A 16,175-nucleotide genomic window follows, 5' to 3' on the forward strand; every position below is an offset into this window, starting at 1 on the left:
ATTAAACCTTGGAACCTTGAAAGTAGGAGCACAATAGGTATCGAAGACTCGCCTTCTCTTTCATACACCGCCTGATCCATTTCTGTCAGCTTTTCTGAAGCTGGTGCCTTTTGGTGTATCAGACCTTGAAAACTCATCTGCACCAAGGTTCCCATATATTAAATCTCAAGCAAAATTTCCAGTCATCATTAAGTGGATCATACACTTTCCCACCATGGTCTTCCAGCCAAGCGGAATCTACCCCTGGATTAAGATTGTTCTCCGCTTATCCTTGTTCAAGCTAGTATACGACCAATTATGTTTTATAGTTACAGACTGTATGGTGCGTACCGGAGGTTCTCCGTTAGACCACAGGGGCTCATTATATCAAGTGCTATATGAGATCTCAAAAACTCCGATTAAGACGAACCTTGGGATCACGCACTATAACAAAAGAAATCAGTCAATCCACAGGTCTGTTGGAAGGACCTCGGGAGGTTACTATATTGTGATGGAGGGATCAAAATGAACCTTGAGATATCTAGGCGCATTACCTACCTAGATATCCTAATGTTACATTTAAATCCTGGAACTTCAATGCAACCTTGAAAGTATTACCAACACATACCCACGTGGGATTATTTTAACGTTTTCGTGCAGTCATTTCGAGGTTTAATTCCACTCTCACTTTCATTGCACTCTACTCTTACTTTCGCGCTGACTTTCAGTCAGCGGGCTTATTGTTTTGAAAATATATATATTTTTTATCTGTCAGCAACTCACTAGGTCCAGGACTTTTAACTCTCTTTTTGCCTCGTAGTCGGCTCTCAGTTGCTAGAGTTCCCATTTAAGATGATCGCTGGATGATTAACCGATTTTGCTAATCAAGGGGATACTTTGACAATTACCTAGATATTCTCATAGGTACTTCAGGGCTGTATGTAGCGTATTGGGTGGATCACATCTGTATCAAACCCTTGGATAGCTCGAGTAGGGATGCCAATAGATCTGGATACATAAAGGGACTAGATCTGCATCGATTTTCATCTGAAGTCTAGTCTTCCAACCCACAAAGATATCCGATTAACATTTCAGATGGACGCTAGAGATCCCGCTCCTTGCAGAGTGGACCGTGGTGGGTCGATCTATCGATTGATAGTCAGCTCGTGAATGATCAACAAAGCCTAATTACGGCGTAAAATGATGTTTTTGGTTCATCAGACCCGTCAAAATTTGTCCTATACCAGCGTCACTTGAATTTTGGGGAGAGATAATTACTCTCTACCTAGGCAGGGCTGGCTGTACTTCCAAGATCCTCGATTCCAGGACTATTTAAGTACCTGCACACCCGTTCATACCAAGGCATCATCTCGATCTTCAGTCCAGCTTTAAACCGATTCGACGTCACTTACAACTACCAGGACCTCTCTTCAATACCAATCTTTCAAACATGAAGTTCTTCGTCACTCTATCTATTCTTGCCCTCGCTAGCGTGGACGTCGGTATGTTTAGTAAGTCTGAGCCTGAAAAGCGCGCTGCTACGTGTGCAACTTGAGCTCAGGATGCCTTCGAACCGACATTGGTGACGCTATCCAAACTGGCTTCAATCAGTTTGTGAAATTTACAAAGGTGTAAGTCATTTAAACCATGATATCCCTTAAATACCTACTCATACATATGTATAAACATACAGCAAGGGTGGCAATGGTGTGAATAATTGCAATGAGGCAGACGCATAAAGCGGATTCATAAAAGGTTAGCGGTAAATATGCCAGTTGATATCCCTCTATCCATTGATGAGCCACCTGGGTAGGTATCCTTGGAAATACGACATTTATAGCCCTGAAGGTCTTCCTCATTCTGCCTCGTGTATATAATTGCTACTATCTAGCCCTAGACGTGTTAATAAGGCCAAAATGCGTGAGTTATAAGCCAAGCCAAGCGACTTAACAAGTCTAACTCTTCGGTTATCCTCCAAGATTATTTTACTTCAACTTTGATATACTAAGTAATACAATTTATCCACAAGCACTTAGAAACCCCCATTTTGCCTTCAACCATTCGCGTCATCGTGCTATTGAGGGTTCCGAGGTTAGCTTCATAGTTTCTTGCTGCTCCCGATCCTATACCTGGAACAGTTGTTACTATCACTTCGAATTCGGACTATTTAGTGGAGTGGTATTCAGATTACTTCCAAGGTTGCCTCGGCTCTTTGTACTACAATCCTCTAATTCAATGACCTACTCCGTATTATAATTCTCCGTATTACTAGCTATAATTTACTAGCGTAGTTAGGTAGACGAATCTATCGTATCCATCGTAACAAGGCTGACTAACGCAGCAGACTTAAGCTATAGGTAAATTAGGAACTTCTATGCAGTTCAGCTGTCTACATTTTAGGATAGTTGGGCACTTAGCGGGTGTGGAGTTTATGGCCCCGCACGCTGAATGTTCGGAAGCAGATCAACATCCCACCTTAGCAGTATTCGATATCCTGCTTTGCCGACATAATACTCAACCTTGAGAACCAATTCCGAATGGCTTCCACAGAGGGTAGAATTGTGCAAGTTGGGATTATAGGGTATGCATCAATCGTTTAGGGCTGGAACTAAAATTTGAGCTAGAATCGAGCTAAATGTGTTGATAGGTGCGGTGAAATCACCCAGGTTGCTCATATCCCAACATTGGGATTTTTGTCTCATCGATTCCAAGTGACATATCTCTGCGATGTGTCCCAAGGTGCTTTAAACCACTGCCAGGCGAAAGTCATAGGCCCTCGACCTAAAATCACCGTCGACGTCGAAGAACTCTGTGCCTCTGATGACGTTGATGTTGTGATAATTGCCAACAGCGATGCCTTCCATGTGCCTCATACCATGATTGGTCTGAAGTACAATAAATTTGTCTTTGTGGAAAAGCCCATGGCCTTGTCTTTGAAGGATGCAGATCTAATCATTGAAGCAGAGAAGAAGTCTGCGGGTAAAGTCATGATCGGATACATGAGGCGGTATGCCACTGCATTTTTGGATGCTGTAAAGGAGATTGGAAGCCTTGAGAAGATCAATTATGCTCGTGTCAGAGATATCGTGGGCCCGAATTCTACATTTGTAGGACAATCGGGCACCTTCCCTCGGTCTTTCCAGGACCACAGGCAATCGGATATTGAGAATCTTTCCTACAAGACTAACGATTTTATCCAGCAAGCCCTTTGTGAGGAGCTTAAGATCCCAAACACCCCTGATCTAGCTCTAATGTGGAGACATTTGGGCAGCCTGGGTTCCCACGACTTGAGTGCAATGCGTGAGGCTCTGGGAATGCCGACAAGTGTGCTAGGTGCATCTCTGTGCAAGTCTACTGGGTCCCCGTTCTGGAGGTAGGTGTCAAATCTCTAATGACTCGTTCGTTCCCACTAACATTGCTCTATTTTAGTGCTTTATTCCAGTATCCGTCGTTTACTGTCGCATATGAATCTGGTATCGATCTCGTACCCCGTTTCGATGCTTCAATCGAAGTATTTGGCGACACTAAGACGATCAAGATCGTCTATGACTCGCCCTACGTGAAGGGCTTGCCAGTCACTATGCAGATTAAAGAAGCATTACCTGATGGATCCTACCGAGAGTCTACTGTGCGACGGACATATGAGGATCCTTATACCATCGAAATGAATGAGATATACGCATGCTTTATGGACGGCAAGGAAATCAAAACCACAGCCGCAGATGCGAAACGAGATGTGGAGTTGTTTGGAATGATCATGCATGCCGGAGTAGGAGTGAACAAGGCCTGATGAGACGATTTTTTAGGTCAATAGTTGTCATTTGAACGGGGTATTGAGATGGAAAAAAACAAGTATATAACATGAATTGGCGGAGTGCCTTTTTATTGAACCTTGAAACACCGAAGCGCCAATCGACAAATCCGACACCGTAATGCAAATTCGATAGAAATTTTAAAGGTAGTCCTTCTTCCTGCTCGTCCTCGTGTACTGGGTAAGAGCCCATTCGACGTCACCAGTGGAACCCTTCTCCAGTGTACCTCCCCGGATCTCGAACAAGCGCATTGTCATACGTGGACCGACCTCGGCAAGCTCGACATCCCTGTAGCCAGTCTTCACGAAAACATGGTGTCGCACCTCAATACTGTCCTCCTTGTTCACAAAGGTCACAATTCGGTTGCCAAGTTTTCCAGGCTCACGTGGTGGGAAAAGGTGCTTCAAGATCTGAACGACGCGAGCACCTAGCTTGGTGGTAAAGCCTTCGAAGACCAAGTGAGGGTAGCTCTCTGAAACAGTGCCACGAGCAGAGTTTGGGATATCCGCTCTGAGAACAACATTATGCAAGGAGAAGCTAGCGGTAGGACCATGAGGAAGATGTGAAACGGTTAGAGCAGTAGGAGTGCCACGGTGCTCATGCAGCAGAATCATATCGGTCAAGGCGGCACTGGTCGCGCTCGAAACGAGATCAGGAAGAACGAGATTTCCACGGTTAAGACGAATAGCAGTAGGAATAAGAAGACGGATCTCTTTGGCGAAAGCACCAAGGCGAGCAGAGGGGGAGCGAGAAGTGGTCACGATTGGACGAGGGTCAATGACACCGGATGTCAATGCATATTCGTCGTCAACATCCATCTCGCTGTCTTCCTTTGACTCGTCATATTTGAAATCTTCACGGAGTTTTTTATCGTCTGCAATCGAGGCGTCTAGAGGTTTTCCGGAAGCCAAAGAGGCCTTGAGCTGAGCTCGCTTTTCTGCGATAGAAGCATCGCGGAGGAGCAGTGCTCTTCGGTAGAGGTAGTCGCGACGCTCGCGAGTTTGACGGCGCTATATTAAAATCATTAGAATATTTTCAGACTTCCAACTTCATTTGAAAATACCCACCAGCATCTTGCTAAGTTGTGTGGTATGTGACCTGCGTGTGTAATGATGAAAAGCGGCCAACTTTTTTTTTTCTAAACTCCGGGGCTGCACTTTTGGTATTAAATACCTACCGTAACGTGATCCCACCGATTAGAATCCGAATCGCATATGCGGAGAAGGTTTTTGTTCATCCAAAATTCTTCCACTCCTTTTTGTCAGTCTTCTATGACAGAGTGGTGGACTGGATGTTAGTAACTACCTTTATTCCTTCGTTGTTTCCTATTAAATCTTCCTTCTGACATCTACCTAGTCTTCCTATTCCCATCCCGTTCCTCTGCCCCTCAGGAACGAACACACACCTTCAACGGGCTCTGGAGAACCCATCCTGGACGACGAGATTGTCCTTGACACTCTTTTGATTCTTCATCGACTCACTCTTCCTTCCTCAAAGCTCGGCGTGATTTTCTCGACTTTCTGTTTACCTCACTCTTGCTTCTCGACTTACCTTTCGCAACGCGCCCTACCGCTTTTTCAATGGACAGCCTCCACCCTGGACTGGCAGACGATGCTTCAGTGATTGGAGATATGGAAGACGCGAACACGAGTGCACTTGGCGGCGCTCGACGCCGACGCCATGACGACGAAGATGACAGTTCCGACGTGCTGGAAGATGACGATTTGGAGAGCACGGTCGGTGGACCGACAAACGGAGAACACGGACACGCAGAGGAAGAAAAAGAGCTTCCAGCTCATGCATGCGCGTACGCAGAAATATTCTATTTTGATTTACGATTTGTTCGTCGGCTGATCATGCCATTTATTCTAGCTACTGCGGTATCCATAACCCCAGCAGCGTTGTGAAATGCCTTTCTTGCAACAAATGGTTTTGCAGCGCTCGCGGTAGTTCCTCGTCATCCCACATTGTTAATCACCTTGTTCGCGCTCGCCACAAGGAAGTTCAGCTCCACCCAGCCTCGTCTCTCGGTGACACTATCCTCGAATGCTACAACTGCGGAACCAAGAACGTCTTCCTCCTCGGTTTCATTCCTGCGAAATCGGACACCGTCGTGGTTCTTCTATGCCGTCAGCCATGTGCTGCACTGCCTTCCTCCAAGGACATGAACTGGGATACATCTCGCTGGCAACCGCTCATCGAGGACCGCTCTTTCTTGCATTGGCTTGTGGGAACTCCCACTGATCAAGAACAGCTGCGCGCGCGTCATCTGAGCCCTCAGTTGATTGCAAAGCTGGAGGAAATGTGGAAAGATAAGCCTCAGGCCACCTTGGAGGATCTTGAGAAGGCCACCGCTGTGGATGATGAGCCCGCGCCAGTCCTGCTGCGCTACGACGACGCCTTTCAATACCAGAATATTTTTGGGCCCCTCGTTAAAATTGAGGCTGACTATGACCGAAAGCTTAAGGAGTCTCAATCACAGGACGGCTTGGTGGTTCGTTGGGACCTTGGTCTCAACAACAAGCATCTCGCAAGTTTTGTTCTCCCTAAGCTCGAGCTTGGAGATGTGAAGCTAGCAGTTGGCGACGAGATGCGCCTGAAGTATAACGGCGAACTGCGACCCAAATGGGACGGAGTTGGATACGTCATCAAGATCCCAAACAACCAGTCTGATGAGGTTACCATCGAATTGAGCGCGAAGGGCGACCACCACAAGTCTGCGCCCACTGAATGTACCCACAATTTCACCGCTGACTATGTCTGGAAATCGATCTCTTTTGACCGTATGCAATGCGCCATGAAGACTTTTGCTGTGGATGAGATGAGCGTTTCAGGATACATCTTCCACCGTCTCCTCGGCCATGAAGTTGCAGCCGCGCCGATGAAGACACAGATTCCGAAGAAATTCAGTGTCCCCGGTCTGCCGGATCTGAATGGCAGTCAGATCAATGCCGTTAAGAGTGTTCTGCAGCGACCGCTGAGTCTGATTCAGGGCCCTCCTGGAACTGGTAAGACCGTTACTTCGGCTACCATCATCTACCATCTTGCCAAGCTCAATGGAGGCCAGGTGCTCGTCTGCGCTCCCTCCAACGTGGCGGTTGATCAGCTGTGTGAACGTATCCACCGAACTGGCCTGAAGGTGGTTCGAGTGACTGCCAAGTCTCGCGAGGACGTTGAATCTCCCGTTAGTTTTCTTTCCCTGCACGAGCAGGTGGCAATGAATGATACCAACATCGAATTGGTCAAACTCAATCAGCTCAAAGGCGAGCTGGGAGAACTATCCAGTCAGGATGAGAAACGCTTGAAACAACTCACTCGCAACGCGGAGCGTGAGATCATCAGCAACGCCGATGTCATCTGCTGCACCTGTGTTGGTGCGGGCGATCCTCGTCTGTCCAAACTGAAGTTCCGAACCGTTCTCATTGACGAGTCGACCCAGTCCGCGGAGCCTGAGTGCATGATTCCCTTGGTCTTGGGCTGCAAGCAAATAGTGCTGGTCGGTGATCACCAACAACTTGGTCCTGTTATCATGAACAAGAAGGCAGCCAAGGCTGGTCTTAACCAGTCTCTTTTCGAGCGTCTTGTCATCTTGGGCTGTTCCCCCATCCGCCTTAATGTCCAGTACCGTATGCACCCCTGCCTGTCTGAATTCCCATCGAACATGTTCTATGAGGGATCCTTGCAGAACGGCATTACTATCGCCGATCGTCTTCGCCGTGATGTTGACTTCCCTTGGCCCATGATGGATGACCCCATGATGTTCTGGTCCAACCTGGGCCATGAAGAGATCGCAGCTTCGGGAACTTCGTACCTCAACCGCACTGAGTCGACAAACGTCGAGAAGATTGTCACTCGCTTCTTCAAAGCTGGTGTGCAGCCCAAAGACATTGGTATCATCACTCCTTACGAGGGTCAGCGAAGCTACATCGTCAGCTCCATGCAGGCTAGTGGAACTTTCAAGAAAGAGCACTACAAGGAGATTGAAGTGGCATCCGTTGATGCGTTCCAGGGCCGAGAGAAGGACTACATCATTCTATCCTGTGTCCGTTCTAACGACCACCAGGGTATTGGTTTCTTGAGCGACCCACGCCGTCTCAACGTTGCACTTACTCGTGCTCGATTCGGTCTTGTCGTCCTCGGAAACCCTAAGGTACTGTCCAAGCATCCTCTTTGGAACAACCTTCTACAGCACTTCAAGGAACGACACTGTCTCGTAGAGGGTCCCTTGTCGAACCTGCAGGAGTCGTTGATACAGTTCAGCCGCCCCAAGCAAGCTTATAGAGGTCCTCAGCGTTTCCAAATGTCGTTCAATCAGCCATCCAATGTCAACCCGGTCGCTATGAACGGCCGCAATGGCTATCGCAACGAGTACCATGATTCGGGATCTGTGGTTGGATACATCCCCGACGATGTTTCATCCGTCCATTCATCCACCTTGGGTGGAGTTGGTCTGCCCTCCGGATACCCCCCAATGTTCCAGCACTTCACTGAATCGTGGCGTGATCGCCGGGGCAATGGTGGCCGAGCAAAGGGTGCTCCAAGTGTCGCTGGGGAGTCTGTTGCTGCCACCGAGTCCGATGTTCTCAGCAGCATCGTTGACACCCACAGTATCGATCAGGGTGGTGTCAGCCTTACCGGTCTTAACATCAACAACATGAATAAGCAGCCCAGCTTCAATCAGTCCGATCGACTTAAGCGCTACGTGGAGTCTGGCGGTCGTGAGCCCTACCGTGCCGGCGTCCCTGACAACGGCAGCATCTTCGGCGGTAGCTCCGCTAGTCTTCGTGTCACTCGTGGTGTTCCCGGCTCCAGTCAGAACCATGATGACGACGATGCCCGTAGTGTTTCCACCGCATTTGCCAGTCAGGTCGGTGGTAACTACGACTGAGTGAGGCATAGCATGGCCATAAGCATACTAGGGTAACCTCCAACAGGTTTTCCCTCTTCCATCACCAGGGAAGCAGAGTATTGTACGACTATCAGGGCTTCTTCCAGCAGAGTCATTGCCCATCCGTTTCTTTTGCCGACAAGGCCTCGTCACTACTTCTCAGGCATCTCAGATCCCTGAATTGAACTGAACTACGAGTTGAGACGAGACCCAGCCCCTTTTCGGTCTAATAAGACCGGTATGTATCCCTTGATCTGGGATAAGCGCATAAACCTGTCTAGGGCAGTAGCTAGCTACCGTTTCTCATGTTATATGAGTCTGATAGCAAGTTATCGAGCAGCTTTGGGAGGTTTAGCCTGCCCCAGCTCGATTCTTCTTAGCAGTAGTTACCTAGCCTTAGATAGTTCTATCTTATTGCTTTGAAAACCCAAGACCAATCGTTTGTTTTGAATAGGAATTAAGTATGTCGACCAATCTTACCACTGTGTATTGGCCCTCGAACGATCGCCTTACGATGCTCCGCTCGATTTAGATCTGAAATCTGCCCACACTATGACCAACCAGAGCGCCACCTGAGCATATGCCACGTCAAAAGGGTTACCCAGGTAATAATATCTACTTTCAGCTTCGGCCATAGCAGGCTGAGCATGCATTTTGACGTTACCAAACAAATGCTTTAAATTGCTGAAGCCTAAATTACGAAGACCACATGTTCTGCACCATGCAATGCGATGTACTCCGTACTCGGTCTATGAACTGAATTTTCATACTCGGTAGTTATTGGAATATAATTCACTGTCTGGCCAATCAGAATAAATGCTGTAACCTAAGTACATACATGCATTTCCACACCAATCATATATACTTTTACGTGACTGCACCGCCACATCTCAGGTCGCCATGATCTTCAGGCCGAAACCAGCATCAACAAGGCGGATAAAATACTTCGCAGTCGCTGCCTGATCTATGGTTGGATACTGTAAGGAGATGAGTAACTTATCTACCCAAGCTACTGGGTTTATTATGAGTCATTTTGTGTGGCCAAAATCAACCAGTTTTGGGGCATTTATAAAGCAGCCGATTCCTTGTCGAGGTACAAACTACGGAGTACAGTACGACGTATATTGATTGGGCCGAAGAATCTGCAAAATCAGATTATTCAGCTCACGGCGACCCCGCGATAGTCAAGCGCGGCCCGAAATCGTTGCCACACCAGCCACAGTGGCGGTAAAGACGCCATTTCCCTTATAAATAGGCCAAGGGGTGTCGGTGCCTGATTCTTCCTGAAAAAATCGGCTTCTCTCTTGTTCTATACATCCACACTTGCCACCATCCAGCCTACTTGACTCAGAAACTAAATTAATTAGTTCTCTTGTCAATATTCAACTTTCTTCACCATTTCCCCCCCTTTTGTAATTTCTTTAGCTACCACCATTTTACTGTGGGTTTAAATTCACTTCATCTTCATCGTCACGACTCCCTACTGTGCTATCTTGACATGTCTGATTATCCCAGTCCCAGAAGTGAAGCTCCCCCGGGACCTGGAGCAACGGCTGCCTCAGGCCTCGCTTTTGCAACTGAGAACTTCGCGGAATCAATTGCTGCCGCCAGGATGAATAGCGAGCAGCAGCAACCTCCTGCTCCTATCGGCTACAGCCTGGAAGGGCCACGCCCGCGCCTTTCTGTTCGACGCGCCCGCGATCCACCCAAGAACACCGAGGGACAGATTTATTGCGACCACCCTGATTGCGAAGCAAATCCCCCCTTCTTCCGTCGTCCATGTGAATGGAAGTATGTACTATTAGATCAATCCCCAGCATCAACGCAACTTACTAATTCATATCCGTCTAGTAAACACATGGACAAGCATGACCGTCCCTACAAATGTTACGAACCCGGCTGCGATAAGATCCAAGGCTTCACGTACTCCGGCGGTCTCCTCCGTCACCAACGCGAAGTCCATAAGAAGAATACAGACGCCAAGAAGCCTCTTATGTGTCCCTACGCAGATTGCAACCGCAGCGCCGGCAACGGATTTACGCGACAGGAGAACCTTCGAGAACACTTGCGACGTCGCCACATGCACAATGACGAGGGGAATCCCAACCTTATGGTCGACATGCCATGGGACCGCGCTGGTGAGCTGGATGGCAGGTCAAACTCCTTGCCAGCCACTGGTATCAAGCGCAGACATAGTCTTACTGACGGTGACCTGCCTGAAAGTGATGACAATGGCGCCGATCTCCACAGTGAAGTCAAGCGACTGCGCCAGGAGGTACAGGAGAAGGATCGCCGTCTAGAAGAATTGGAACGCATTGTTGCAGGACTTCAGGCGGTCATTCCCCAAGCCCAGCCCGAACCCGAGGTTCAGCCTGCTGTCTCACCATCTATGCCGCCTCCCGCTCCCCAGGCTCCAAAACAACTCTCGTTTTAATTCACTCCGATATATCCACAATTTCTTTTTCCAGCTCCCCCTTCCCTTTTCATCTCGTGGTCTTTTTTGTTTTTTACATGCTTTGCATTTTTTAGGCGTTCGCCAAAGCGGTCACTACTAAAATGGATTGTTGGTTTGGAACCTCTCATTGCATCGGGGGCCTGATCTTCTTGGTTGGTGGGGAACGCATCCAACCAAGTAGATGGGATATGGCGTTTTTTTGACCATGACCTCAAGGAGACAGGCGTTTAGTTCTCTCTGGTAGAGGTATCTTGTCCCATATTGATACCCAAGTGTATCGTTCTGGATTTTTGCAACCTAATAATCTTCTTGTTACACTCTTTCTAGTGACATTGGGGGTTTCATCTATAGCTTAATCCATCCGATTATTTTTAAATCCTCTGATATCGGGACGTTGGTTTCGCCCTGTACATAGGTACTTTGAACTTGCAATTGTATTGAAATTAAATGTAGATTTGTATTCAATATTCAGATGTAAACCTAAGCACAGCTGCATCTAGATTATGGACGCCGCGGCATAATGTCTCAAATATCCATTCTAAGCATAGTTCATGCTGACGCCTCGGATTTAGGGACTAAGGAACAAGGCTATACGATGTGTCCAATTAGGTTATATCAACGTCTTTGGAGTTTGAATTTTGTGGTCGATATGATTCAATATGATTCAATATGACTCGATATGACTCACAATATCTGACTAACTAGTAGCCATAGCTGTCCACGGGTGTCTGTGACATTGGTCCAGATGACAAATCTCCTGATGGCTTTTTTTGGGCTCGGACATTTGGGCTATATCGGACTCCGGTTTTGGAAGCAATGACTTCGCACCTCGGCACCCTCGGTGACCCACCTTTCACTAAACAGTCTAGACTGGGATGCTGTTAATATCCATGGAGATTGTTGCTAGATAACAGGACTTAAATTTTTCCTCTTGTACCGGATGTATTTGTCATTTGCTGTGGCTGAGTTGGAGCACACGACTGCATTCCAAGGTGTAGATATGGATTTATCCGGGAGCCTTTCTCAGTTGACCAAGTGGGCAGGTTTGTATTTCTTCCAACTTCCAATAGGAGTGAAGTAGCATTAGTACCTTAGTAGCTGCTATCTAGGCTGTAGCTTTCAGCAGCCAGTCTTGGAAGACCATGAGCCTTGGAAACGGTCCATTTATTTTGCCCATTTCTTATTCTACTATATGCGTTTTCAAGGCTCTACACTGACGAACATGTTATCAAGATAATTAATTATCATGATAATGATCATCTGTAAGCGCAACTTTCATCGTCCTCCAAGTGTTAATGTCTATATCAGCCCGGAGATGTTTTCTTTGTCGTTGATTAGAGAAGGGGAAAGCTTTAAACCGTATGCTCGTGGTTGTCGATTCTCACTGATTGTCCAAATTGACCTGAAGGAACTACTTTATTTGTCCTCACGCTCGTAACGATGTAAATCCATAAATAATCTGGAATCTTAACTTCTTGAGAGAGATAGCGAGCGTAGGTTCTGATCAAGCCCTAACTCCGGCTATCGTGCTTATCGGAAAATACATGTATTCACCACCACTACCGCCACTTCCAAGTATTGCATCGAAATATCTTCAAATTTTTGGCCACCTGCTCTTCTTGAAGTGTGCCTAGCACTGTAATTTGTCATCCATAATGAAATCTTTCATAGGAGTACAGAGAATTTCTAAGGTTCGTCATTTTTTCTTTCCCCAAGTTCAAACTAAATCAACGTTTAAAACTATAATATCCTCTAACCTCCTAATAAGCAAGAAGAAATTATTTTGGAAAGAAGCTGAGAACACTGGTATCACATCATGTCATTTATGAATATTTGGATCATGGATCAACGCCGGACATCACCAATCCCCAGCGCGCTCTTCACATAATTTCCAAGATTTCATAGCTAGGTGAACTCACAAGAAGTGGGCTTTTTGGGTATTACCACAATTCACGCACTTTTCTCGCCAGCTTACACTACTTGGAGACTGGGGGGGGGGGAGACTCGGATTGTGATGTCATAAAAGAAATAAATAGTATGTAAAGCAAGGTGCGCCACCTTTTGACTCGAATGACTTTCTGTGGACTGTTGCCCCTCAAAGATTTATAGATGATGCAGGCTCAGGTCTTTATAGTTGGGGTGAACCGCGATACATCTCAAGACCTGACGTTTGGCGGCTACTGCATCCTTCTCCGACGAAAAGAGACGACTTGGTTCGTGGAATGCCGTAACAATTTGAAGACAATAAAAGGGGCGAGGAGCTTGGTAAAACTGACGGCCAGGACTCGCAATCCAAAGTAGAGAACGACTGGAGGCTTAACTAGATATAATTGGCTGACAATAGTCTGTTTAGTCCACTCAGATTGGGTTCTCAGCAAATCTTTGGCCAGCCCTGGTGTGAGTCCGGCATGGACCGCTCAACCGGTTCACGCATAGTCTAGATACCTAGGTATTCATGAGGGGGAAAACTCACCTCATAATTTTGGAACCTTAGAAAATGAAAAGTTGCTCAGATGAAGAATGGATCGGTATCGTCGCTAAGTTCACCACTGACGCCGGCATTCACAAAGCCCTAGGTTTGATGATCACAAGATATCTGTGAGATATGAGTGGGTTCTACTTGAAGCCAGAAGGCCTAGTGGATCGCTATGATTGATATTTATACATACTTCGGGAATGCTCTGATGATATCAAAGAAGCATTCATGCCCAGATGGAGTATGTTGAGGTCAGAGTAAGTGATGTTGAATTAGAATATCTCGATCACTCGTCGAATGGCGAGTTATCTTGATTCAACGTCGCGTCACAACTATCTATGTAACTCTTTCAGGCATGCTGGAACAGTCGATGAATGCCATCTTAGGTATGGCGATGGTGATGGCAGGGGCGCGCAGATGCTCATATTTGACTTCTGCATGGAAGTCCTCCGGAGTTTTCTAAGCCCAGTAGAACCATATATTAATTCAGCATCTTTAGCTCCTTTTGACTATATACAGCATAAAGATGCTAGCCAAGCCAGCAAAGATAACAAGAGATTTGTCTTCGAAAGACAAAGGTTCACCGACTAGCTCTCTCATCTTCAATCTGCTCACGCAAGTCTGAAAGAGCACCTTTACGCTGTGTCAAGTGGCTCTTCAGCCCTTCCACCTGTTCACCAACAGTCTTCACATCATCCCTTAAGCGCTCCAAGTTCTGACCATCCTTTGCTCGTCCTACTCCCTCTCTTAGTTCACGCAACTCTCGCTCCTTGTATTCCAAAAGTTGCAAGGCCTCCTTCTTAATCAGAACCCAATTTGGTCGGCCATCATTCCGAGGCTGATCACGCCTCGTCTCTGAAGCATGGCGGGCAGCCTTCAGCTTCTCTTCCATCTCCACTAACTCCCGACGTAATCTAACCTTCTCCCACTCTTCATCCTGAATGGTGTCGCTGAAATCAGTTCCCTTGGGTTGGTACGCACCCTTACCACCTACACCTAGTCGACTAAGATAGGTATCTCCAAACTTGGCTTTGCGACCACTTGTTGTCTCTTCACCATCAGCGCCCCAGCGCTGTGCAGGTCGAGGGTGGTCAACCTGGTAATCAATCTGGTTGTGTTCAAAAGAAGCTCGCAGCGATGGCGGAATCGTGCGGGGGATGCGGAATCCCTCATGGCGGTAGTTTAGGATGTGTAGAAATGCTAGTGCAGCGTCCTTATTAATGGCTTGGGATGCGGAAGGGTTTACTAGGTTCCATGCAGAGCGGACATCTGTATCAGGAACGTCGAGAGAGTCGTACAGTTGGTGGAGAGATTCAACTGGAGCTTAGTATTAGAAAAAAGGGTGATCTCGCATGGACCGATATGTAGGGCAACTAACAGGTAATTTGGCCGCGGTGGTTGCGGCTGGAGCTATAGATCTCCTCATACTTGGACTTGTCGGCCGGTTTCATGTACCAATCGAAGCCATCCTTCAGACCAAGCGAATCATCCTCATCTTCTATCCGCTCAAATTGTTCTTGATGTCCACCCAGTGCGCGTGTAGCTTGGACGAGATGTGACTTGGATTCCGGGATAAGCCAGTCGGGCAGAACGGGCGGGACTTCTTGTAGCTCCTATATTGCGGGCCACGTTAGACAACGGGAGCGCAACTTGCGAGTCAATTGTTAGGGGTAGACATACACCGTTGACAAGGTCAAACACAAGGCGCATAGCGACACAGAATTCTTCGAAGTCCAGTTCACCATCGCCGTCGACATCTGCAATGTCCCAGACTTTCTCCAGTTGATCATCGCGCAGGTGACTATTACGCAATACCGAAGCGGCCTGTGAGCTGTTAAGGTGCGTCTGGCCGTTTCCGAGCGAGGAGAAAATCTCCCAATATCGCTCTATTTCCCATTGTTCAATCTTTTTGGTAGACATGATTGTAAAATAGTCAATTAGCGGAGGTGGAGGAGGGCAGTTTGAGTTGGCGGATCGGCTGTCCGCCTTCAGGGGATCTGAGGTCATCGTTGTTTACTGTACTCGGAATCCCAACACAATTTTATTAGCTAGATACTGGTCTATATCAAGATATTGGGACTGAAACTTCCGCAATTATCTTCCAATTTTGAGACCTTTTAATACAAATCTACTCCGTACGTCTGTGGCTACCTAAATACTCTGTACGGTTCAATATAAATTGACATAGCTATACTCCTAACTCGCCTTCTTAATTGGAAATAATTATGTTCAACAATGTAAGAAATGAGGGATTACTCATCGAAAAGACACTTTGGCCGAGTGGTTAAGGCGCGCCCCTGCTAAGGGTGTTCATTCGTGAGCGCAGGTTCGAATCCTGCAGGTGTCGTTTTTTTATTTAATGTCATTTTTTTTTAAAAAAAAATGTCACGTGATAAAACAGAGTATCATTTTTATGCGTCCACGACTTATTCTTTTTTCAATTAATTTTGAAATTACTCGTAGCAGTCGATTTATCCAGAGGTTTGAAAGGTGATAATTGCGTTCAATATAACCTAAGAAAAACTGCATGAAATTGGCCACGTGAATTGATTTTAAAGAATGCAT

The 16,175-nt window shown here is 46.9% G+C and overlaps 6 protein-coding genes across 6 annotated transcripts; 4 read left to right on the plus strand and 2 right to left on the minus strand.

Moving 5' to 3' along the window:
- Positions 1-1,429: 1,429 nt before the first annotated feature.
- Positions 1,430-1,718, plus strand: N7495_002486 (uncharacterized protein; the record flags this gene model as incomplete). The annotated part of the gene is made up of 3 exons (XM_057205155.1): positions 1,430-1,481; positions 1,511-1,610; positions 1,673-1,718. 3 exons carry the CDS (start codon positions 1,430-1,432, stop codon positions 1,716-1,718), a joined length of 198 nt encoding a protein of 65 aa, XP_057065762.1.
- A 798-nt stretch (positions 1,719-2,516) lies between these two features.
- N7495_002487 (Gfo/Idh/MocA family protein) lies at positions 2,517-3,769 on the plus strand (the record flags this gene model as incomplete). The annotated part of the gene is made up of 3 exons (XM_057205156.1): positions 2,517-2,560; positions 2,627-3,352; positions 3,409-3,769. 3 exons carry the CDS (start codon positions 2,517-2,519, stop codon positions 3,767-3,769), a joined length of 1,131 nt encoding a protein of 376 aa, XP_057065763.1.
- Positions 3,770-3,931: 162 nt separating this feature from the next.
- Positions 3,932-4,864, minus strand: N7495_002488 (snoRNA-binding rRNA-processing protein IMP4; the record flags this gene model as incomplete). Its single annotated transcript, XM_057205157.1, has 2 exons — positions 3,932-4,801; positions 4,859-4,864. The coding sequence occupies 2 exons, from the start codon at positions 4,862-4,864 to the stop codon at positions 3,932-3,934; spliced, it is 876 nt and encodes a 291-aa protein (XP_057065764.1).
- A 507-nt stretch (positions 4,865-5,371) lies between these two features.
- On the plus strand, positions 5,372-8,679 carry N7495_002489 (putative regulator of nonsense transcripts; the record flags this gene model as incomplete). Its single annotated transcript, XM_057205158.1, has 2 exons — positions 5,372-5,598; positions 5,664-8,679. 2 exons carry the CDS (start codon positions 5,372-5,374, stop codon positions 8,677-8,679), a joined length of 3,243 nt encoding a protein of 1,080 aa, XP_057065765.1.
- A 1,498-nt stretch (positions 8,680-10,177) lies between these two features.
- N7495_002490 (putative C2H2 transcription factor) lies at positions 10,178-11,113 on the plus strand (the record flags this gene model as incomplete). The annotated part of the gene is made up of 2 exons (XM_057205159.1): positions 10,178-10,470; positions 10,531-11,113. 2 exons carry the CDS (start codon positions 10,178-10,180, stop codon positions 11,111-11,113), a joined length of 876 nt encoding a protein of 291 aa, XP_057065766.1.
- A 3,077-nt stretch (positions 11,114-14,190) lies between these two features.
- On the minus strand, positions 14,191-15,617 carry end3 (cytoskeletal adaptor protein SagA; the record flags this gene model as incomplete). Its single annotated transcript, XM_057205160.1, has 3 exons — positions 14,191-14,927; positions 14,989-15,223; positions 15,291-15,617. The coding sequence occupies 3 exons, from the start codon at positions 15,615-15,617 to the stop codon at positions 14,191-14,193; spliced, it is 1,299 nt and encodes a 432-aa protein (XP_057065767.1).
- Positions 15,618-16,175: the final 558 nt, after the last annotated feature.

The sequence above is a fragment of the Penicillium taxi genome (genome assembly GCF_028828555.1).
Source record: "Penicillium taxi strain IBT 34144 chromosome Unknown utg000002l_segment0_segment0, whole genome shotgun sequence".
NCBI lineage: Eukaryota > Fungi > Ascomycota > Eurotiomycetes > Eurotiales > Aspergillaceae > Penicillium > Penicillium taxi.